Genomic DNA, 24,991 nt, shown 5'->3' on the forward strand with positions numbered 1-24,991 from the left:
ACACATTGATCCTTCTGTTTACTTGGGTCTGGCAAATCCAACAAAAAAATCAAACATAACTTCCGTTGTACTGGCCTGGTTAATATACGAATGCACAAGTGGGAGAATTTTTAAAATAGGACAAATTAGACACAGGGATCCATATGTCCAGATTTTGAGAAAGTCGGGAACTTAAATATATTTTCTAATTCTCAAGGATATAAATATCCATCAATCAAAAAGTTAAGGACCTATTTGTACTTTTCTCTAATTTTAAAAATATTTATATTAATAAAATCTAATAATTTATAAAAATGTAACACATCTAATAAGATTTTTTATTTAAATAAATTAAATAAAATCAATAATTACGGAAATAGATAATTTAAAAATAATTACGAAAATTCGTCGCCCTTGCTTATCTCGTTCACAATGTAAACGAGATAATTTTGCACGTATCTCGTTTATAGTGTAAAAGAGATAAGACATATGGACGTGACACGTGTATATGTCATTTACATTGTAAATGAAATACAGTGAGATGGACCTTCAACAACTATAAAAGGATATATAACCCTTGGCATTCTCCACATACATTTCATTTCTTCTTCTGTTCTATTTTTTCCACAAAAGAGGGCAAAACATGGCAGAAATTAAACAAAACATATTACCAAGAGAATGATAAAATTAATTAAATCCAAAATAGAGCAGCTATCATGCAATAAAAAACAAAGCAGCAACACCAAATCAAAGAGCAACCATCATGCAGCACTTCCATGCTTTCTACTTTCTTTCTACTACTCTCCCTTTTGTGATCAAGAGAGGAAAAACAAAAAACATCTAACTTGAAATATGTTAAGACCTGCAACAAAGTGTCAATTTAGAGTTCAAACATCTAAATAACTGAAATTAAAAGGAGCAGTTTTAACAGTTTACAGTCATCCAAAACAAAATATAGAGTAGTTTAAAAGTAACCAATAACAATGTTCATGAGACAAAAGTGAACAGAAAGTTGCAGCAACATAAGACAATTTCAGGTATCCGAACCATCCTCTTCAGAATCAGCATCTTCTTCAGGATCAGTGACAGCATTGTCATTCTCTTAGAGATTATCAATAAATTTCAAGAAAACTGCCACTCTATCTCTGGATTTTCTGAGGAAGTTCTCATATTTGGTGGTTAATTTTCTTTGCTCTTTACTCAGCAATCAGATGATTTGACTTAGAGACAAACTCTTACACCACATCCTTAACAACCCCATATAAAGTAAATTTGTGTCCAGTAGAAGCTAGAGTACCCATGGTAGAAAGAGGAGGAGATTATTCTGGTTCATAGTCATGATCATCATCATCATCAAGAACCACCCTTTCAGAACGAGTGAGTCCTTTTTTCTGCTGTTTCATTGAACTACCTCCTTTTAGATATGAGTGTCTATTTTCATATGACTCATTTGACAAGTCAACACCAAAATATTCAAAAATACAGGTTAAGAACATGCCTAAAGAAGAGCTTTATCCTTCTTCTTACTTCTAACACAATCAAACATATACCTTACCATTAAGTAAACAAAAGAAATTTCGGTTTCGGTGAGACTAGCATACAAAACTAGAGTATCAGTGTAAGACACTCTTTGATATGAGCCACTTTGAGAAAGGATGACATGGTTCATTATGCGATGTAACTGAGCACGAGTGTAACCCAGGGCCTTGTGAGTAGAAGTAATGCCATCAATCAAAGAAATGTGTTCACATACATAGGCCAAAGCACCATTGTAAGAGAGACCTACTCCCATCATCCCACTTACTCGAACTATGTCACGGCCTATTACATAAGAATGAAGATTGTCCTCATGATAAGTTATATTTGTATAAAATTCTTTGACTAGAACTGAGTAAACTGATTTTTTCATTTTAAAAATATGGTTCCAGTCCAGAAATTCAAAATTTTCAACAAACTCAAAACCTTTTTTTTTAAATTTGGTAAATCAATAAGAAATGTGAAACACAAGGTGCGATGAGCAATAACCCCTTTATAAAAATCATTATTCATGGCAGATTTTCTTAAAAGTTTTATTAGAGAAAGATTAGATAGATGCTTGGTCTCATCAAAGTTGAAGTGAGACTATCCAAAAGCCACGTTATTGCAACCATTATTGAAGCAAAAATCAAATAAAATAATTTTTTAAATTAATTTTTTATTTTTAAATAGGATAATCGTCCGTGTTATTCACGATTTAATAGATATATAACTTATATATTTACTTTTCTACTAAGAATAATAAATTTCAATTTGAATTATTTTATTATTCTAATACATTTTTCATATTAACTTGAAAATAAAATGCCTTATACAAATACTTAAACTAAGGCACTTTTATTTGCCAAAATATTTCTTATCTAGTAAATACTAAAATAATATAAAATTTTTTCATCTTCGTTACGACAAACTATACTTCGGACAGACATATTAATACAAGAACAATAACAAAAGGAACAAACTAAAGGTATTATGAAGGTAACTTAGGTAGGAAAAGATCAAGGGTTTTTGAGGGCATTGCAATTTGGGTCGTAATCATAGTAAAAGCAATCACAAATATGAGTATTATAGCAAAAGCCACTGGTAAATCCCAATTCAGCATGTGCATACTTCCGAATACACAAATGATAGCATTCCGGTTGGCTGCAATGTTCAACGGTTTCTCTTGCTTCACAATAATGAACATCAGGTCTTGCCGTTGCTAATAATAATCCACAATAATCTGCACCAACAAACATATATATGCATGTAATCTTCATGTAATATTTTTTATTTATTTATTGCAATTGTACAATAGTGTATATGTATTATTACATACCAGAGTCAAAGGAGAGAACAAGAAGCAAAACAATGATAAATTTTGGCAGAGTTTGCTTCTTCATTGTTCCCGGCTTCACAGTTATTATTAAGATATAGATTGATTATATATATATATAGCTATAGGTGTTTCAAAGATGTGATTTTGAATTTTTGATAAACCAAACTTGTCTTTTATAGGTAAGTGCCAAAGATTGTATCTTTCTTATTACCACAAAAATTACCAGAGATAAGTACAAACATTTTATTGAGTTGTTTTGTCTTTGTGTATTACATTTAGAATAACACAATATTTATCGACATTCATTTAATATATGTGTTTATTGTGTATAATTATGTTTTAATAAAAAAATAAAAGATTTTATTCTGAACATACTTGAACATATCTAAATATCATAACGTATGAGCGTGTCTAACTTTATTCTTAACATATATTTTTAAAATAAATTTAAAAATAATATATATTATTATTCATTAAAATAATACATTAAAAATAATTAAAAAATTAATTTATATTTTAATATTAATAAAATAATAAAATATTATTACAATTTATTTAAAAAATGTTATGTTATATATATGTGTGTGTATCTCTATATTTTATAAGATTTTAAAATTCATATGTTAACGCATTTTATATTGTATCATGTTTTGTGTCTGTATTCGCGGTCCATTGTAACTAAAAACTTAAAGAAACAATAAAGGGTGTGTTTGGCAAACACGTTGGAGTGGATAAAAATGTGTTTAAATTCTTTGATGTTTGGCAACTTTTTTTTCTTCTCTTTTTACATCCTAAGAGGGAGTTCATTTGAAGTAAGAAATTGTAGCGCGTTTAGGTTTGTTGTTGGTCATTATTGGTTTTAATAATTTTTTCTATAATTTTTTTTTATCATTTTTAATACTTTCTTTTATATTTTAATTTTTTATTAATTTTTTATTGTAATTTTGTTATAATATAAATTATTGATTTTATTAAAAATAACAAAATAAATAAAAAAAATTGATCATACATAACAATAGAATCATAAGTAATAAAATTTTATCGTTCAAAATAATACTAAATAAAAAAATACTGAAAGCATTAAAATAATTATAAAATATTTTTTATTTAATATTGTAAAATTCATCATTATAATTCTTTTACACTGTTTATTATTTTAATTTTTTATTATACATATGATTGTTCTTGTTAGAAATGATAAATTAAATAAAAAAATAATTATAAATAATAATAAAAATATAACTAGTAAAAAATTAGAATTTAAAATAATAATAAAAATAAAATTATTAAAAATATTTTAAAAAATATTAAAATATATTATTTTATATATTATTTTTAATTTAATAAATAAATATTAATTTTTATTATAAAAATAATTAAAAATTGTTTATTTTTATATGTTATTTTTAATTTTATAAATAAATATTAATTTTATTATAATAATAAAAAATTATAACATATTAAAATAAAATATTATAAAAAATGCTATATAAAAAAATACTAAATAAAAGTATAACAAAATATTAAATATATTTTAAAAAATAATATTATAATTTAATATTATATTATTTTTTAATAATTAACTAATTATTTATCTAAAAATAATTTTAATTAATATTATTCAAATAATATTTATTTTATTAAAATTAATTTTAGTATAAAATTGTTAAACATAAATTATATTGACATAAACTCAGTTTTATCCAAAATTAAATTTATAAAATCATTTTTATTCAAATTTTAATTTGACAAATCTCAATCCAAAGTCTAAACACACACAAAATTATAAATAACAAAAAAAAAAAAAACAAAGTTATATTGAATTGAATTTATATTCTCTCTCTTCATTTAAATCATTATTGATCTATTGATTTTCTGCATTAAAGTCTGCGGTGGACAATCTTTTGATTTAATGATAAGAGATACTCGTTTACTGATATAAAGCAATAGCAAAGGTAGGACTTTTAATTTGGTAAAAAAAAAAAAATTAAGAGCCTTTGCGGTTTTTCTTTTTTTGGTTTGATAATATTATGTTTTTAAGTTTGTAGTTTTTAAAAAGGATAAAATATTAAATTTGTTTATGTTTAGATTTAATTCTAATTTAGTGATAATGGTATAAAGTGTCATATTTAAAAGTTTCATTTAATTTTAATGTAATTCTGTCATAAAGTCAATATTAAATAATTAAAAAAAATTATTTTTAAATATAAAAAACTTATATAACCAAACTCTTTCATTGTGAAAGAAAGTTTTTCACTGTAGAAGTGGCATGGTCTTGTCCTCATTGTCACTGACAAACTTTCACACGAAAACCGAGTTCTCGATGATGTTCTCTATATACTTGAATCAAGACTAGTGGATCGTAGCGATGCATCTGCGACTGATCTTCTCGAGTTTGTACCTCTTCTCCAAGAAAGGACATTCAAGTTCGGTGGAATCATAACGTTAATTATTTAACATTGACTTTAAGACTATATTAAAACTAAATGGCAGGACTACATTGAAGTTAAATGCAATTTTTTTTAAAATTTAAATAGGACTCTTAAAAACTAAAATAGGATTAGAGCAAAACGTAGAGGCTAATTTAGTATTTTACTCTTTTAAAAAATAAGAGTATTTTTAAAAGCACTTAAAATGAATTTTTTTTTAATTGTATTATATTTATTAAAATTAAAAGGTCTAGCAATTAACTAATTTAGGTTAGTTGAATGGTTAACTCACTCATTTGTTTAAACAAGTGTCAAAAATTCTATATACATTAATTTATTGGCTAACAACTAATCTTTAAATGGAGTTTAAATTTATAACGAATCAGTATTTAGCCTATAAATTTCAAATATACTATAAAAAACCAAAAAAAATCTAAGCAGTGTCAACTATAACAACGAGATGGTTTTATTTTTATTTTTTTATTCTACTGTGTCGTGGTTTGTTTTTATCTTTGTTTTACCTAGGGGTGAGCATGGGTCGAATTGGTTCGGGTTTAGGGTGAAATTAGAAGCGAACCAATTGAATTTTAATCAGTTCGGTTTAGTTTGAATTTATATTTTTTTGTGTATGTATCCGAACTAAACTAAACCGATTAAGAATGGATTGGTTCGGTTCGAGTAATTAGGTACTCGGTGAAACAGAAATTCATAAAAAATAAAAAATAAAAGAATGAAATTTTTATCTTAAAAATTTTGTAAGTACAATAAACATATAAAATCAATAGAAATAGTTCAAACATGTTAAACACTAAATACATTAAAAACTAAACACATTAAAATCCAAACATATTAGATATTAAAATCCAAATATATTAAACACTAAACATATTAAAATCCAAACATATTAAACACCAAACACATTAAAAGCTAAATACAAAAATACAATAGAAATAATGAAAAAACAACCATTTGTACCCATGAACTTTACGAACGCTGACAAAAGTACCCATTAAAGATGGAAACTAACGTTGTATCCATTAAAGATGGATTCCATATGACAAAAGTATCCAAATCCTAAATTTATGTTGACTTTTTAATAAAATTCCAGAATTACTCCCACCATTATCTTCAACCCCTCTTCTCTTATTTCCCAAATCTCAAACACCTCCATTGTCTAAAAATCTTAATCTCAATACCTAAAAACCCCAAATTACCATTTTCCTAATCCTAATCTCAATACCCCCTTTCAGCAAATTTCAACCCTCTCTTTATTCTTTTCATCAATTTTACCACCTCCTTCACCAACACCATCATCACCGCCACCGTCACCAACCGTCAACTTCATCTTCCTCCTTTTCCACTGTCACAACCATAAACAACAACAACTTCACTCTAACTTTTAATTTTACTTCTCATCATCACTTCTCCAATCTCAAATCCTATCAACACTCCATTACCGCCATTACCATCACCACCCTTCCTCCATCACTTTCAATACAATGTCAGAAGGAGAAGCACCTTTGGATGTTAAAAATTGAAACTTTGACAAGATTGCTTTGGTGGGATCGCATGTGAGTAACACAAGAATCTTTGCACATGATGGTGGTGATTTGGGAGAGTGAGAAATTTCAACTTCGTTAATTATATAATAAATTTGTAATTTGTACTATTGTAAATATAGGACCTTTTTCCATGGAGTCCATGAGCTTGAAGTGGACCTAGGAGGAGTTGAATCACACCACAGAACCTTGCACGCTGGATCTCGGTTCAGTCTCACTTCCGGAGCTTCTCCATCTAGCGTTGCGTGGGAACGGATGAATTGCCTGGTTGCCTTGTTGTCGTCTTTGTCATCGTCAGCGTGGAAAGATGGCGGCAGTGGTGGTTACTAGAGTAGTAGAGAATAGAAGGTGATTAAGGTAGTGGCAATGGAGGTGTTTGAGATTTGGGAAAGAAGAGAGGAAGGGTTGAAGATAAAGGATGGGGTAATTCTGGAATTTTTTAAAAATTCAACATAAATTTAGGATTTGAGTACTTTTGTCGTACGAAATCCATCTTTGATGGATACAACGTTAGTTTCCTTTTTTAATGGGTACTTTTGCCAGCGTTCGTAAAGTTCATGGGTACAAATAGTTGTTTTTCCTAGAAATAATCTTTCAAAGGAATAATCTTTCAAAGTCTTCACTCCATAATCCTTCATTAAAAGGCACATATATATATATTATTTTTTTTTTCAATTGATATATGGTCGGATTTACGGGTTGATTCAGGTTTCGCACTTCCAGAACCGTTATCCGAATCAATTACTAGAGAGAGCCATTGGTTTGGTTCGGGTCGGACCCGATTACCCGTTAGTTTCAGAATTAATTTAATTGGTTCGATTCGGATTTAGACAGGTAATCGGATACCCGCTACCTGTGCTCACCCCTAGTTTTACCTCGTTGCATTGAGTTTTTCCATTTTTTTAAAAAAAAAAACATAACCTCGTACATTAATTAATTTTAAAATTAATGTTTATATTTATTTTTATTATAATATTTTTTAATTTTAAAAATTATTTTATCATTTGTTATTATTTATATTTTTATAAAATAAAAATTTTACCAAATTAAATCTACATCTAATTAAAGTAAATTAATTTATCTTTTTTATATAAGTATTTGGTACTTATAAATATAAGTTTAGCTAATATATATTTTTTAGAACACATTAAAATTATTATTAGTAAAAATTTTTAAATTTTGTATTTTAATAAATATAAAATAATATATTAATTTTTTAATAAATACCTTTTTAATTAATAACTTTAGCATGTCCTGGAAGGGCAGGTATTTGTTAAACCTATAAATATTTTTGTTTTGATAGATCAAATAAACTTTAAAGTTATATCTCGGTTTCTGTTGTTATTTTTTTTTGTTAAATAATGATTTAAAATATTAAATATTGATGTGGCAAGCAAAATCTTAACATGATAATATCTGTTATTTTGGTGTCTAACTAATAATAAAGAGTAAATAGATAGTACACATTTTAAATTTAACTAAAACAAAAAAAAAATTATAATGACCTAAGCAAAATAGATTTTAGAGACTAAAATTATTAAATTCTAGAAAAAAAAAACTTGTTTTTCCATCTTTAATTTATGATTTTTGAATTATAGAAAAGTTTCTAAAAATTCTCTAGAAAAAATAATAACAATTGATAAAACTCACCTCTAAAGCTTCATCGTCTTTTTTTTTCCCTTTATTATTACAAAAGGCTTATAACTTATTTATTTAGTTCTATGTTTCCATTTTTTTTTCTTTTGCACTTACTACTAGTATTTTCGTTTACGAAAATGTTTGGTAACAAAAAAAAATCAGTCAAAAACAGCCATAATTTGTTTTATTTAGTATTCATTAATTATTGCGATAATTAATTAATGCTAAATAAGGCAAGTTCTAGTTTTTTTTCTTCCTATTTTGTTTATAGGAGAAGTGTTAATTATATGTACGGTTTTAATTTTATGTTTAATTTTGATATTAAAAACATTGAAAAGACGGAAAAAATGAAAAATATGATTATTTATCCTAAAAAATGTAAAAATTAAAAAATAAAAAATATTTATCCTAAAAAGAACCGTGTAAAATATTGATATTGAGATGTGGTATATATGGTGACAGTGATAATATTTTTAGATATGTACTAAAAATAAAGTGATTATTGGTTAATTCCGTAGGCTTCAAATTTTTATACAATAGATTCTAATTGTACAAATTAAAGATTTTGCTTTTTATTTGATAATCAATAAACTAATGAGAAAAAAAAAACACACACACACACACAATCACGTATAACAGTACACGTGACAAAATAAAGTGGTTTTTAGTTGGAATGATACTAAAAGAAACCTAAAATTAAATCTCATCAATTATATATTATTATTTTATTTTATAATTAAAATGTTATTCCTAAATTTTAAATATTCAATTATATTATTCTATTAACATACATGATTTTAATTTTAATATACTATGATTTAGATTAAGATATATACATACGCCTATCTCATCCTACCTCCGATCCATCTACGCACACATGCATACACGCATCTACAAAAATATTTAAAGATAATAATAATCAATCACACACACGAAAATATTTAACACATACACATAAAAATATTTTAAGATAATAAAATACACACACATAAAATATTTAAAGATAATAAAAATCAATCACACATACAAAAATATTTAAGGATAATAAAAATCAATCATACACACATGAAAATATTTAACACACACATACAAATATTTAAAGATAATAAAAATCAATCACACACACGAAAATATTTAAAGATAATAAAAATAAATCTAAATCAGTCACACATACAAAAATATTTAAAAATAATAAAAATCAATCACAAACACAAATATTTAAAGATAATAAAATCAATTTAAATCAATCTAAAATCACACACACATAAAAATATTTAAAGATAATAAAAATCAGTCATAAATACAAAAATATTTAAACATAATAAAAATCAATCACACACACGAAAATATTTATAAATAATAAAAATTAATTTAAATCAGTCTAAAATTATTTTCTTTTATATATATATATGAAAATTAGTCTAAATAAATCTAAAACGGTCTTAATTTATGTTTATTAATTATATCTAAAATAAATACATATAAATATATAATTTTAAATAATATATATAAAATTATAAATATCAAGTTAAATAAAATAACTTTATATTATTATCTTTGTAATATTAATATATAGAGAGAGACACACAACACATACAAGAAAAAGTTATTAAATTCTAAGGAAAAAGAAAACAAAACGCTTGTTTTTCCTTCTTTATGATTTTTCAATTATAGAAAAGCTTCTAAAAACTCTAAAAAAAAAAATAGAAATAAAAAAATTGATGAAGTCAGCTCTGAGCTCCATCGTCTCTTTCTTTATAGTTACAAAAGGGCTTGTAATTAGTTCAATGTTTCCAACTTTTTTAAAAGAATGAGAAATATTAATTATATATATTTACCGTTTAAACTGGTGTATATTTTATGTATATATATATATATATATATATATATATATATATATATATATATATATATATATATATATATTAATTTTGATATTTAAAATGATTGAAACGATCGTAATAAAATGTAAAAAAAAATGTTATTTATACTAGAAAAGAAACGTAGACTTAATTAGTTCGTACTAAATATAATTTCTTTTTAACAAATTATTATATTTTTTCCTTCAGTTAAAAAAATAAATTGAATGAAAAATGAAAAGTATAAAATAAAAAAAAAGAAAAACAAGATATATTGAGAGATTGAAGAATGAAGGAGAAAGAGAATAATTTATTCCTCATCATTTTATTTTTTATTACAGCTTGCTCCATATTACAGAAGGAATGAAACAATAGATATAAGGGAGCTCGTAATTAATAATAAGGTATGAAATGATGAATCAAGGCATGATGGCATGGCAATCTGGGTTATAACTATAATAAAAACAATCGCAAATATGATCATTATAGCAAAAGCCACTTGTAAAACCCAATGCACTTGAATACTTGTGATAGCACAAATTATAGCAATCGGGTGAATTGCAATGCTGAACGGATTCTCTTGCTTCACAATAGTGAACGTCACGTCTTGCCTCTGCATTTGAACCAATATATAGAACATGAACACGTTTGTGTAATTTTATTTTATTTCTTGAACTCATAATAATATAAGGATATTATTAGCATTGTAGTACTAGTACATACCAGAGCCAAAGGAGAGAGCAACCATTAATAAAACCATGATAAAGGCTGGCATAGTTTGTGTCTTCATCTTTTTTGGCTAGACAATAATGCAAGTGCGTATGAATGTTATGTTCATATATATATATATATATATATATATATATATATATATATATGTTATTTGATATTGTTTTCACAGAGGTTGAGTTATTTATTAAATATGAATAGATGATGCAATTTTAAAGGTGTTTTTTAATATTGTTAAATTCTGATGTTATATACATATATAGTTCAAATTATTCTTATGGAGTATAATTTAATAATAATATACAATTAAACCACTACAACAGGACTGGCAGATAGCGGCGGCCGGTTTGCGGCGGTTGTAGAAATCCGCCGTTAAATATAAATTAGCGGCGGTTATTACAGCGGTCGGGTGTTATTAGAGTTGCTATAAATTTCACATATAGCGGCGGTTAGGATCAACCGCTGTTAAATGTAACCAAATTGCACACGTAATTGCTGAACTAGGGGTGGCAAACGGGCCTTAATCCGCCGGGCCGGCCCGCGTAACCCGCCAAAATAGGCGGGTTGGGCTGGAAATTTGGGACCGCCGAAAGACAAAAGCCCGCCTAACCCAAACCGTTTAAACCGTGGGCTTTGGCGGGGCGGGGCGGGCTTCCCCGGCGGGCTGAAGTTTTTTTTTTTTTTTTTTTTTTTTTTTTTGGGCTGAACCCATTTACCCATTTCCACCCCAGACCCAGAACCCATGAACCCACCCACCCGGCCAACCCCCTACCCGACCCGACCCCCTACCGGCAATCCCCAACCCCAAACCCCAATTCCCCATTCGGCCATTCCTCATTTTTTCCCCAGCCAAACGGCCGAAACCCTAATGGCCTAATTTCGCCCTAACCCAATGAATCCCCAACGCTGAACGCCCCCAACCCCAAGAGCCAATTCCAGATTTGCAGCTTCCTCACTCAGTCACTCCTCAGTCCTCAGTTCGTCGTCGACTCGTCGGCAATACTCAGTCGTCTCCAGTCTCCTCGACGGCTCTCAGCTCGGTTCCTGCGTTCCTGCGTCTCCAGTCTTCTCACTCGGTTCCTGCGTTCCTCACTCGCTTACCTCTCAGCTCGAACTTCAGAGTTGCGTCCTCGCCCCTGACGGTCGCTGAGTCGGATTCAGTTTCCTCACCGTCGATCTTCGGTCGTCGTGGCCACCGCTGCTTCTCCGTCTGGCCGTCGTCGCTGCTGCCTGCTGGTCTCGGTCCTGGGCTCCTGGGTGGCTGGGTCTTGTCCTCTGACTCTGCTGGTCTCGCTATCCGTCACGGCTGCTCCTCGCCTCCTCTGTGGCTCTGTCCTGGTCGGTGGTCCTCGCCTCCTCTGGTAAGTTTTCTGGCTTAGGGTTTGAGATTCATCAATTTAGGGTTGTTTGTTGTGTTTTGTGACTGCTGTTTGATATAGGTAAATTAGGGTTGATATTTAGTTGAGTTTTGAACTTTTGATGATGGTTGATAATGGTTGAGTTTTGCCTATTTGGTTAAATCTGATGCAGATTCAGAAATTGTTTCTTATATTTTGTGTTGTTTGATAATGGCTGAGTTTTGAATATGGTACATAATGGTTGATATTTTGTTTCCTGTTTTTTTGTGTTGTTTCATAATGGTTGTGTTTTGATTATGGTTGATATTTGGTTAAATTTGATTATGGTTGAGTTTTGACTTTTGATGATGGTTGATAATGGCTGAGTTTTGCCTATTTGGTTAAATCTGATGCGGATTCAGAAATTGTTTCCTGTTTTTTGTGTTGTTTGATAATGGTTGATATTTGGTTAAATCTGATTATGGTTGAGTTTTGATGATGGTTGATAATGGCTGAGTTTTGCCTATTTGGTTAAATCTGATGTAGATTCAGAAATTGTTTCCTGTTTTTTGTGTTGTTTGATAATGGTTGACTTTTGATTATGGTTGATATTTGGTTTAAATCTGATTATGGTTGAAATCTGATTATGGTTAAATCTGATTATGGTTTTTGTATGGTTAAATCTGATTATGGTTGAAATCTGGTTAAATCTGATTATGGTTAAATCTGATTATGGTTTTTTTATGGTTTGCTAATGGTTGAAAATCCTAGTTCATATAAACAATTTTCATTTACTTTTATTTCAGGAAATATGAATTCTGAAACTGTGAGTAACCTTGTTACTACTGGAGTTGGTTCTGAGGCTGCTCCGGTCGAGTTTGATGAACCTAGTTCGAAAAGGCTGAGACCAGCAACCTCTGATGTTTGGAAATTTTTCAAAAAGCTCGGTCCAGATAAGGATGGAGTAGAACGTGCTGAGTGTAAAGGATGCAAGAAAGTGTTTAAAGCTGGAGGTAAGCGATATGGCACTTCTACTATAAAACGTCATCTTGATAGTTGTACTCAAATTAAGCATGAAGATATTGGTCAAACTATAGCAGAATTGCAACTTAAAATGGGTTCACTTAAGATTGATTCAGGAGTGGCTAGAGATATGTTTGCTGGGTATGTAGTTGCTGGGGATAAGCCTTTTAATATGGTTGATGATAGGAGATTTAGAAATTGGGTGAAATATATTAGTCCAACTTTGAAACTTCCTTCTAGGAACACGGTTAAGGCTGACATAGTGAAAGTCCACAAGAGAGAAGCTGCGAAACTTAAAAAAATTTTAGTTTCCATTCCAAATAGAATTTGCTTAACATCTGATCTTTGGACTTCAAGTACCAATGAGGGGTTTATATGTTTGACTGCACATTTTGTTGATGAGAACTGAAAATTACAGAGTAAAATTCTCAATTTTTGTCATATGCCTCCTCCTCACACAGGATATGAATTGTCTTCTAAAATCTTTACGCTTTTGACTGAGTGGAAAGTTGATAAAAAGATTTTTTCCATTACTTTGGATAATGCTTCTTCTAATGATACTTGTGTTGAACACTTGAAAAGTACTTTGGATGTGCATGGTTCATTGTTGTGTGGTGGTGAATTCTTTCATGTTCGTTGCTCTGCTCATATTTTAAATCTTATTGTCCAAGATGGAATGAAAATATGTGGTGATGCAGTGTGTAAGATTAGAGAGGGTATTAAGTTTCTGAGAAAATCTGAAAGTAGAATGGTTAAGTTTAAAGAATGTTTTGAAGATATTGAGGGACTTGAGTATACGACTGCATTATGTTTAGATGTTCCTACTAGGTGGAATTCACTTTATGCAATGCTTGCAAGTGCTATTCCTTATAAGAAAGCTTTTGAATTGTATAAAGTAAAAGAAGCTGGGTTTAGGGAGTATTGTCCTTCATCAGATGAGTGGAGAAGAACTGAAAAGATATGTGATTTCTTGTTACCATTTTACGAAACTACCAAGTTGATGTCTGGAACTTCTTACCCAACATCCAACTTGTATTTTTTACAAGTTTGGCAAATCCAGCTGATTTTAATGAATAGTTTAAAGAATGATGAAGTGCTTATAAGGAACATGGGAGAAAAAATGATGATTAAGTTCAAGAAATATTGGGAAGAATACAGTGTTGTTCTTGCATTTGGGGCAGTTCTTGATCCTAGATTTAAACTCAACACTTTGGTTCATTGCTATAATGAGATTGATCCTATTAGTGCTAAAGACAAAGTGGAGCATGTGAAGAGTAAGTTATACAAGCTTTTTGAGGTTTATGACCAAAATTCCTCTACAACTGTGGAGAGTTCTTCCCAACTTTCAAGTAATTTTTCTCAGGCAACATCTTCTGCAATTGGAACTCAGCTTATTAAAATTGTTGGTGTAAGTATTTTTATCTACTTGATTATATGTATTTTTAATTTTTCATGCTTTTTGATTCATATATTGTTTGTAATGCAAAGGATTTGATGTCCCGTAATCAAGAAGCTGAAGTGAAAAGTGGAAAGAACCAACTGGATATTTATTTGAGTGAGGCAACATTATTTTGCAATGATGCAATCATTGATGTTTTGCAATGGTGGAAAGACAATCATCATCGTTTTCCAACACTATCACTAATGGCACGAGATTTGTTGAGCATTCCTATTACTACCGTGGCTTCAGAATCTGCATTTAGCATGGGTTCTCATGTTTTGAATAAGTATAGAAGTCGTTTGTTGTCAGATAATGTTGAAGCGGTGATTTGCACCAGAAATTGGATACGTGGATATGATGATTTTGGTATATTATATTTATGACATACATACTTGAGTGATTTTGACCATTATTATGTACTATTTTGCTAATATATTTATTTACTTTTTTCTAGAGGAAGATAAAGATCAGGAAGATATTGCAAAAGGAGAAGGCTATTCTTCAGGAGTTGGTTCCAATGATGTTATTGACTTATATGAAGATGAAGATGAAAATTAAGTGTATTGAATTAAGTTTAATTTGCTTTGAAGACTATTTATAATTATGTTTTTGGACTTTGGATTATATATTTATTTTGTCTATGGGACTATTTATAACTATGACTTGAGTATTTTGGATAATTGGATTATGTTTATTTACTTTGAAGACTATTTATATACTTTGAAGACTATTTATATTTAATATTTGTATTTATATTGATTTAAATTGAAGATATTAGATATGTTCTTATAAAAAAAATTAATTAGGTGGGTTTAGCCCGATTTATATTGATTTAAATAAAAGATATTAGATATGTTCTTATTAAAAAAAAAAAAAAAAACTAATTAGGCGGGCTTAGCCCGCCAGCCCGCCAGCCCGCCATTAGGCGGGGCGGGCTAGGATTTTGGGACCGCCAGAATAGGCGGGGCGGGGCGGGCCAGCCCGCCAGAGGGCGGGCTTCCGGCGGGGCGGGGCGGGCTTGCCCGCCTGACACCCCTATGCTGAACCAATACTTACCTTTTAGCGGCGGTTTTAAATCAACCGCCGCCAAATTTGCTTAGTTCCTCACTCTCATATTTGAATATAGTCTCTTTTTTCATTATTAAGAGAATATAAATTACTTTATTTCTCATTAGTTTCATCAATCTTTTTCTGAATTTCGATTGTCTTTCGCAAATTGTGAAACTTTTTATTGGTAAATAATTTGGGTTTTCCCATATTTGATTTTTTGATATAGTCTAATTAGTTAATTTTGATCAATTTGTTTGACTCACTGTTACCTAAACCGTGAGACCAATTTCTGGATTTGTGTTATGTATAAAAGATTAATCACTTTAAAAAGAGATTTTATTTCAGTCATGTGAAAAAAAATTACAAATTAGATTTTCTCATTTACTATAAGATATTATAAGGTTGCATTCAAGCATAAATGGAAAAGAAAATTGTTAGATAGTTATCAGTTAATGGCAGCTTTAATCGATCATAAATTAAAGTAGGGCTTTTTCGAAAATATTCGTTATTCAATCCGAATCTTAAAATTCCAAAAGTAGTCACATATGTAATACTGCAACCAAACCCATTAAGCTAAGTGGATGTGACCTAATTCTTAAAATACAAGGTCAAAATTTCTCTTCAACATCGTATTGACCTGGGTGAAAATACTCTGTCAAGAATCTATGACTTTCACGTGTTATAGGATCTGGTATTTCATCTCCATACCATGGCATTTTGTTCAAATCGAAGCCCCTTTTGCAACATATACATGATCTTGTATTTGCTGGTTATCGAAAGTTTCTTTGTCTTCTTCCAAAACCTTTTTGTTATCAGACTGCATGGAGATGTCAATTCTAACAGAGAAAATTTCATCTAAATTTTCTGCTGAATCAGTCTCTATCCCATCTAGACTGTCCTTAACTACTTCGCCTGAATATTCAGTTAACACTGAAAATATGAACATCATACAACAAGAAGGACATTCGTCAGAAATTAATTTAGTGAAAACATGGTATGTTAATATCAGTAGAAACTTTTAGAACAGATCAAAAATAAACAATAGTTACCATCTCCCTTATTAGTACTTTGGGCATATCTCTTGGATAGAAGATCTGTAATGTGCAATTCTATATACTTCATTTCCTCCTTTGATGCAATATCCAACTCAACAACATGGTCGTTTCTAAAGCGCGTCTACATAATACCAGATATAGTTTATAGTATTTTTTTGTAAAATACACTAATTATTTACAATGAAATTTTTGTATTAGGAATGTATTCTTATACCTTCAATTCAGCAAGTATTTCAGAAGAACTCTTTTCAGATGCACATGTCACAAAAGTATACCCAAACCTCTTTTCGTACATTGATCCCCATTTATGAAGTTCCTACACGTTTGAATGTTAACATAACAAATATTATTCCAATACATTTGGTTCTCGTATATAAACTTAACATATACATTATTCAATTAAACAATAACTGTATACCTAATGAACGAACTTGCCTGGTATAATTGTTTGCCTTTTTTAAGTATTCCTTGAAACAAGAGCGTCCTGATATAGCCTCCAACCAACACCTAACATTCACTTTACGAAACCATATGTCTCTAGCAACAGCAATTGCATGTTCCAACAAAGAGAACGGCGCGGCTACAGCCATTTCTGTAGTAAATGTCGGGCTTGAACAGCATGATGAAAAGTCATTCATTTCCACTTGCCTTGTTATTCCTTCATATTAAAATAACTAATATTTATTAGTCATAAAAACATTAAGATTAGTTAAAGATTATCATATATGTTATCTTTAAATAAAACCGACATTAAGAACAATAACATCAAACAATATAGATACCTCATTCTGCGTAAACAAATAAAAAAATGGATGAAATGGAAAAAAAGCTTTAATTAATGAAAGCTGTGATTCCAGTAAAGAGTTCATTGAAATACGAAAATGCAAATCGTGATGTAACCAGCCAACTATATAAAAAAACTGATTGATAACTTATTAAACACACAAATCTTTTGTAAAAATTAGGTTTTACAATCTCATGTTTCATTCTGCAACATCATCAATATTTTCAGATACATTGTCTGTGGGGTCTTCTGTATCATCATCCTTTGTCAACTGTAAATCTCCAATGTCCTCTGTCGTTGACATGTTTAACCCTGGCTGTGGAGAGAAACCAACTTCAGCTTCTTCATTCTCTTCTCCCATATCATACAAGTCTCGTGGCTTCACATGAACAACAACGCTCCAACCTTTATCTACTTCATCGTCCACATAGTATACAAGATGAGCCTCTGATGCCAATATGTACGGTTCATCATCTTCTCGATCACCATTGTGTATTGAACGAGAGAAGTTAACACTAGTAAGACCCAAATGATCTTTTTTGATTCCTCTAGTAGTAGTCGTATCCGCCCAAATACACTTGAACAGCACAACTGAGAACCGACTACTGTAATTCAATTCAATTATTTCTACAATTTTTCCATAATATGGAACACTACCAATAGCCACTTTTTGGTCACGCATGCTTGCATAACTTCGTGTATTAGACGAGACATATACTCCACTATTTTGGATTTTCATCCCTTCATCCTTTGCCATAGTTCTAAACTTATACCCGTTGACATTGTACGCCCCATAACGCCTTGCTTGCAGTTTGGGTCCACATGCAAGGCATTTAAGCTCATTTGAATACTCAGTGCTCTCCATCGGTACCTGACACCATATAACAGCCATTCTTACATGCATCATAATTAAAGTATTATAGTATGACTCGCTGTATCATTACTCCTTGGCATAATGCTTACTGTATACTAACCTCTTGCTTGAACCACTGAACAAATTCCTTGTGCACAATGCTGTCTATTTTTTATTGCGACCTTGTTTGACCTCGCAGCATTCTCTTTGTTTTTTGTCTAAATGAACTATTTGAAATAGCACAACATTATTCACTAATAGTGAAAGGCTTTACAGATTTATCTCCGAGAGTTGAAATTTAACATAATATCACTTACTCAATAAATTCAGAAACAGCCTCGCAGTTGACTAGCACGTGACGATGTGCTTGATGTTGTTCCATCTGACTTAGCTTAAAATGAGTTGCAGCCCCTACCGCCTTTCCAATTTTCGGGAACATTGTTTCACATGCATCAGGGATCACTCCACTAGGTTGATCGTCAACTCGCACCGGTCGACTCATCCTTGTTTCAATGTCATCCAGATATCTAGAACAAAAGGTTAGAATCTCCTCAGATAAGTATCCCTCTGCAATTAATCCTTCTGCTTGAGCCCTGTTGCGCACATATTGCTTCAAACGTCCCAAATACCTTTGAATGGAAACCATATCATATAAGTATCCTTCTGTTTTTTTTTATTTTGTTCGTCATTATTGTCCAGCAAGTTATTAAGAATTTTTTGGGTTGTCAATCAATAGGCATATACACTACTTACAAGCTTCAGCTTCTTGTATTTGTTGTAATTAGAAGTACATAATAATTTAACCTTTTGTGGTTTTAGAATCATGGACTAACCACCATGTCAATGATAAAAAAAAGGTTAAGTAAACACTATGTGTAATTTCTTGAGGGTGATGACTTACCGTGTTTGGACAAAATGGATGAGCAGAGGCGGTAGTTTCTTCGAGCTTTTTATGTTGTATACCCAAGTAATTGTACTTTCAATCCTTCACAAAAAAAAATGTAGATTTATGATACCATTCAAATGGGGAACAATTCAACCAATTTTGATACCGAAACAAAGTAAAGTTTTTACATTACCCATATTTTAATAATCACCCATCCCAGAGAACAAATATATTGAAAGTTAAATTTTACCTTAACCGAAAATGCGTTTGACATCAATTTTAGAGCCATTGATTAGTTAATTATAACTCTCTTACTGTTGATCTCTGTATTTTTTTGGCAAATTAAATTGGGTGCATGTAATTCTTAACCAGGAAACAAATATCATTTGGGATATTCTATGTATATAATAAAAGTAAATAAATCCTCCTGCCAACATGTAACTAGTATATGATTAAAAGAGGTAAAATGCAATCTAGACTTATAAAATCTTGTATGCATAGATTCAAAAATTAAAATATATCTTGTGCATATTAATGATTTAAATACCATAATTCAATGCACAGAAAGCTTTGCCGCTTGGCATAACAGAAAGAGATGGATAGGGGAGAGCATAAATTTTTCAATACACAACTTCTTGAGTTATTAATGATAAGGTATGGTGAAAAACTAACCTGACACCTTTGACATTGAAAATTGAGAATATTGTAAACTAGCAGCATACAATTCTTTATATAGGCTTAAAGAATCTAGATTTTTATAACGGTTTCGATTTGGCTGACAAGATATTGCTACGTACCTTTTAAGTAGCTTTTATCTGTTATGGATTGTTAGGAAAAATAGCAATGTTATCGATTACAAAACTTAATTTAAATTTTAAAACCAAATGATGAGGATTGGTTTATTATGAATTTTTCATAATATGAAACGTATTTTTTTTAAACTGAAATTGGCAAGATTTGGTTCAATATAAAATAAAATTGATCTGACTACCAAGCCAATTCGAGCTTAACCCGATACTAGTTAGTATTTTCTCAATAATCATTATGTTGACCATAACAAATTTAGACTACCCTCAAAAAAGGATTAGTGAGGAAAGAATGACTCAATCACGCGTTGCATCGTTTCAGAAGGACTTAACCTTTTTTAAATGGACGAAAAAATATAAAATCCTTCTTTTTTATTTTTATGATTTTTAATTCTTTTCTCTTTTACTAAGTAAGTTAAACCGTTATAGTAGCGTTCGATTAATTTTAGGTGTAATCAATTTAATTAGAAAGATTAAAACTATTGTTTGCCCATGTTTACAGATTATTATAATTAGATAATCCTGTGTATAATAAGATCTTGTATACTAGCAGCAAATCATAAATGTACAGGTAAAGATAATGAAATATCTGAATTCGAACAATTACAAATAAATTCAATCTAAAAGGTCTTTGTCGTCTTCCAAAATTTTATTGACATCAGAATGCATGGCAAAGTTAATTCTTTGGTTGGTGAACCCCACTAAGTCGTTTTCCGGGTTCACCCGCTTTTCTTCTAATCCCCTCCGTTGTTGTACATCGTTGCTCAGTATTCTTTCGTGTCCTCTTTGTCGTTTTAGAACCTGTTTCTCTTGTTCCAACTGGCCAAGATGTCCGTGGACAAGTCCCATAATCGCTATAGGATGTCTTTGCTTCGATGCTTCAGGTCGGGACTCTTGTGAGATTACTTTGCGTCTTTCCAGATTTGAAGAATGCGCATCTTTGACCACAAGTTTTTCTGTATTAGCTTGAGGACGTATGATTGCTGCGCCCTCGTTGATATGTCCGTCAACTCCTAGGGCTTCAGAGTCAGAAAACATGTTCAAATATCTAGGGATGTCGTCCGCCATAGTGCGATACTCATTTCCGGAGGTCCGGCAAAGACGTGTTTTTGTCTTTAAATGTTGTTTGCAGGACTGAAAAATTCAATTACCCAAATATTAAGTTATTTAGGACGAAAATCATTACTAAAGTACTAACTGTAAGTACATATGGAAATTATATATTCCTTGGTATAGAAAATTTTAACGTGTACAAATTAATGAATAAGGTCAAAAATTTAGTTAAAAACTTTTACTTATATACTCAATAAAATTGAAACGGCTTATAAAAAAAATAGACACAAACGTATATGTCACACGCGCATTTTGTTTCTAGCAATTAGTTAGAATAAAAAAATTTGTGATTTCAATGAGTAGAGAAATCCTGAACAAAATATGCAAAGCGAATTCAAACGTGCTCATGAAAACTCTTGTTCATAAATGGCGAATTTATATTTTTTTATATAAAGGTAATTTGCATAAGGTTGCAATGGGTGCAAATGAACGAATGAATAGATTTGAGACCTAAAACAGAGCTCTGAGTGAATATGACAGTAAATTAATACATAAAAACATAGGAGATTGAGGGGATAATAGTTCTAGAGAATGATATTTGATAAAAGGAATTCAAAATCAGATACCATATGTGTTCGGAGGAGAGAAATGAAATATTTATATTACCTCTGTGATCAATGGAAAATTATATCTATTTAAATTAAATTTGAAATTCAAGTGACATAAAATATCTAATTTTACCTAGTTATCATATCCTAATCCCGTTTAAGAAGGATGAGGCAAATTTGTTAGGTAAGTATAGAAAAATTTAACTTTTTAAATTAATTTATTTGGAAGAGGAAAAAATATAAATAATATAGATAACAAAGTTATAACTTTATTTATATGAATACAATTTTAATTGTATTTGCAAAACATGTCAGTATTTAAAATGCAGTTAGATAATAATGCTTATGGATCAACTTAAATTTTAAACTACTATAATGGTAAAAACTCTAGCCTGTTTTATCGGAACAAATCAGTTCCGTTACTACGCTATGTTTTGTATTTGAACCCAAATTGTGTGCTCTGAGTTTTCCCAACATAAATTACCCCTCGCTGCCACTAGTTTAGCCAAAACCCTAGCCTAAGTCAATCCCCGTTCACTGCACATTCACACGGCGTCTGTTGGGGTTGTAGCCCTACAACCGTCGCCGTGCCCTTCCGCCACAATCCCGCCCAGCGTTTCCTCCTTTGCCTGATTGTTCATCGTCGCCTTCAAGTTGTTTTCCCGTTTCAAAGGTGAGTTTTTGTGTTTTTTGAGTTGAATTTTATTTGTGGTTTTGCTCTGTTTATATGTTTCTGATTAATGTACTGGTGAAAATGAATTTTTCCTCTGCTCTGTAAGTATAAAGTTTGAGTTGGGGTGGATTGGTACAAGTTTTGCAGCTACTCTATGGTGTCACTGTTCTTCTCGAGGCATTGACCTTGTGTCCCGTTTCAGTTATTTTTGGGCAGATCTGTTTCTTCTCGACGTCGCTGTTCGGCTTTGCATTTGAGGTGAGAGTTGCATGCTCTTTTTTCAGTCGACTTTATTAGTTGTTGCACTATATGGTGATGTATTTCTAACCGTGCGTATCCTCTTGACATCTTCATCTGTTGTGCTACTCGAATACTATATTGCCTTCTTGTGCATCCGTGACACCTTGGGCTGATCTGGGTGTGGGTTCAACTTGTTCCATGAAAAGCTGCTAGTGGATTCTGGATAGCTATTAGGCAAGTTTAAATCTTTGTCTCAGCTTTACATTTTGTTTCTTTGTTCTCTTGTTTTGTTGTTGTGCTTGTTGGAGTATGTTGCATTCTAGAACACAAAAATAAAAAAATACAGCAGTAGAAAACAAATAATTGTGTTGAATAAGAGAACAAATTATTAATAGTGAGTTTAGGATTTCACTGTGCAGGATAACGTGAACAATTTTCTCTTTACATCAATAATTCTTCCCTAAATGTCCCCCTTTTTTTTTATTTAATGGTAAAACACACTTATTTTTTATCTTTTAAGCATGAAATCTTTTTTTGAAATTTTAAAATAAAAACTCTTTTAAAATTCAATGTAACATGATACAGAAAACTATTTAAAAAAAACTAATTTAAAAAACTCATTCTTGTTAAGTTCCTAATGATTATGGTCTTTGTTAGCAAGTTTTGAGAAGTGGATACGAGCCAAATTTGGTAAAGATCTGGATTAGTAAGCCAATTAAAAGGTAACTTTATAAAATAATGAAACTCAATAACAAGAGTGGAGTTCAAAAGATAATTAAAGAAAAGGTCTTCTTTGTATAAATTTAGTTTTTAAACTAGATATAGTGAAAGCTAATTTTTTATAGTGTTGACACTAACAAAACTTATATCCAAAGCTTGTAGAAAGTATCATGGGTGTAGAGCCACTGTAAATATGGTATTGACCATGTTGAAAACTTATGAAACACCTCCTTTTTTATTCTTAAATATTTTTGCATTTCTTGAATTAAAGTTATATCTGATAGGAATAAAATTCTGAAGAAGAATGTCTATTAAGATTTACAATTATAGTATAGTGGTGGTCAAATTCTCCATTCAAGTATTTTATCTTCTAATGTGAAACTCACTATTCTTTAAGATGCTATTTATTGTAATTTATTAGTACACAATTGATTTAGTTAATTGTTAACTTTCTGTAGTTAAATTTTTGTTAGTAGAGTTTCTATGAACAACGAATGTGAAATTAATTGATCAGATCAAGGTACGTGAATTTGTGCACTATTCCTCAACTAATCAGATTGGAATAATAACATCTTTGAATATAATTATTTATGTATCAATGGATTATTTAGGTTTTCATTTCATATTAAGAGAAAGAAAATCAGCATTGAAAAAATTAAGAGTCTACTTAACAGAACTGCAAAAAGGTTATCTAGGGAGGAAAGACTTAACATTGTTAAACTAATTCCATGTACCATGAATGTATCCAGAATGTTGCAAAACCCAATTCAAATCCAAATAGTCTTATTATTATTAAATTTATGTGATATAAAGGTCTAGCTAGATTGTATTCGTTGAAATGATCTATTGCACAACTCAAAATGCTATAATAATTAAGTACTTGTTGGTCTATTCAATCATTTTCAACTTTCAAGTGGCAACATGTGACTAATAATTGATGCTAACAAACCAAGGATCATGCGAACATTTGAAAATTTTATACATACAAGTTAAGTGGCTTCATGTTATAATTTTGTATGCCTATTATCATTTCTAATGTTTAAAAATAGGTGCGATGTGCATGTATCAATGTGTGTCTGAATTATTTCGTTGTTGGGCTAATTTGACCGATTACAAATTTCAATTGTCCTAGGTTTCCTTTCTTAGCTTTATTATATAACTTTCATGTGATTTTCTTTTTAGCTTGTTGAATACAAATCTTTTCTTTAAACATATACTTGAGTGGAGATGTTCTTGGATTCAAAATTCATGGTTCTGAAAGGAAGCATGCATTTGTGACTTGAGTTTTTAATAAATGTAAGAAGTTAGAAATTGTGGTCAACATTTCAAATTCTACTACCGAATGGAAAAAATGTTGTATTTTTTAATCATATTATTTAAGATTTTTTAAAATTTATAACTAACTAATGATTTTT

General features: G+C 30.3%; 3 protein-coding genes and 2 long non-coding RNA genes across 5 annotated transcripts; 3 read left to right on the forward strand and 2 right to left on the reverse strand.

Annotated features, from left to right (window-relative positions):
- Positions 1 to 2,364: 2,364 nt before the first annotated feature.
- Positions 2,365 to 2,972, reverse strand: LOC140178413 (uncharacterized). The gene is made up of 2 exons (XR_011871620.1): positions 2,834 to 2,972; positions 2,365 to 2,737 (listed from the first exon to the last, which is right to left on the reverse strand). It is a non-coding gene; the product is annotated as an uncharacterized lncRNA (long non-coding RNA).
- A 10,223-nt stretch (positions 2,973 to 13,195) lies between these two features.
- Positions 13,196 to 13,816, forward strand: LOC140178443 (zinc finger BED domain-containing protein RICESLEEPER 3-like). Its single transcript, XM_072215522.1, has one exon. The coding sequence runs from the start codon at positions 13,196 to 13,198 to the stop codon at positions 13,814 to 13,816; it is 621 nt and encodes a 206-aa protein (XP_072071623.1).
- A 33-nt stretch (positions 13,817 to 13,849) lies between these two features.
- On the forward strand, positions 13,850 to 14,805 carry LOC114925177 (zinc finger BED domain-containing protein RICESLEEPER 2-like). Its single transcript, XM_072215523.1, has 2 exons — positions 13,850 to 14,681; positions 14,771 to 14,805. The coding sequence occupies exons 1-2, from the start codon at positions 13,850 to 13,852 to the stop codon at positions 14,803 to 14,805; spliced, it is 867 nt and encodes a 288-aa protein (XP_072071624.1).
- An 81-nt stretch (positions 14,806 to 14,886) lies between these two features.
- On the forward strand, positions 14,887 to 15,420 carry LOC140178801 (uncharacterized). Its single transcript, XR_011871728.1, has 2 exons — positions 14,887 to 15,214; positions 15,303 to 15,420. It is a non-coding gene; the product is annotated as an uncharacterized lncRNA (long non-coding RNA).
- A 1,199-nt stretch (positions 15,421 to 16,619) lies between these two features.
- LOC112742149 (uric acid degradation bifunctional protein TTL-like) lies at positions 16,620 to 17,543 on the reverse strand. The gene is made up of 4 exons (XM_025791393.1): positions 17,385 to 17,543; positions 17,168 to 17,269; positions 16,948 to 17,074; positions 16,620 to 16,828 (listed from the first exon to the last, which is right to left on the reverse strand). The coding sequence occupies exons 1-4, from the start codon at positions 17,541 to 17,543 to the stop codon at positions 16,620 to 16,622; spliced, it is 597 nt and encodes a 198-aa protein (XP_025647178.1).
- Between the last annotated feature and the right edge of the window lie 7,448 nt (positions 17,544 to 24,991).

This window comes from Arachis hypogaea, chromosome 14, assembly GCF_003086295.3.
Source record: "Arachis hypogaea cultivar Tifrunner chromosome 14, arahy.Tifrunner.gnm2.J5K5, whole genome shotgun sequence".
Classification (NCBI taxonomy): Eukaryota; Viridiplantae; Streptophyta; class Magnoliopsida; order Fabales; family Fabaceae; genus Arachis; species Arachis hypogaea.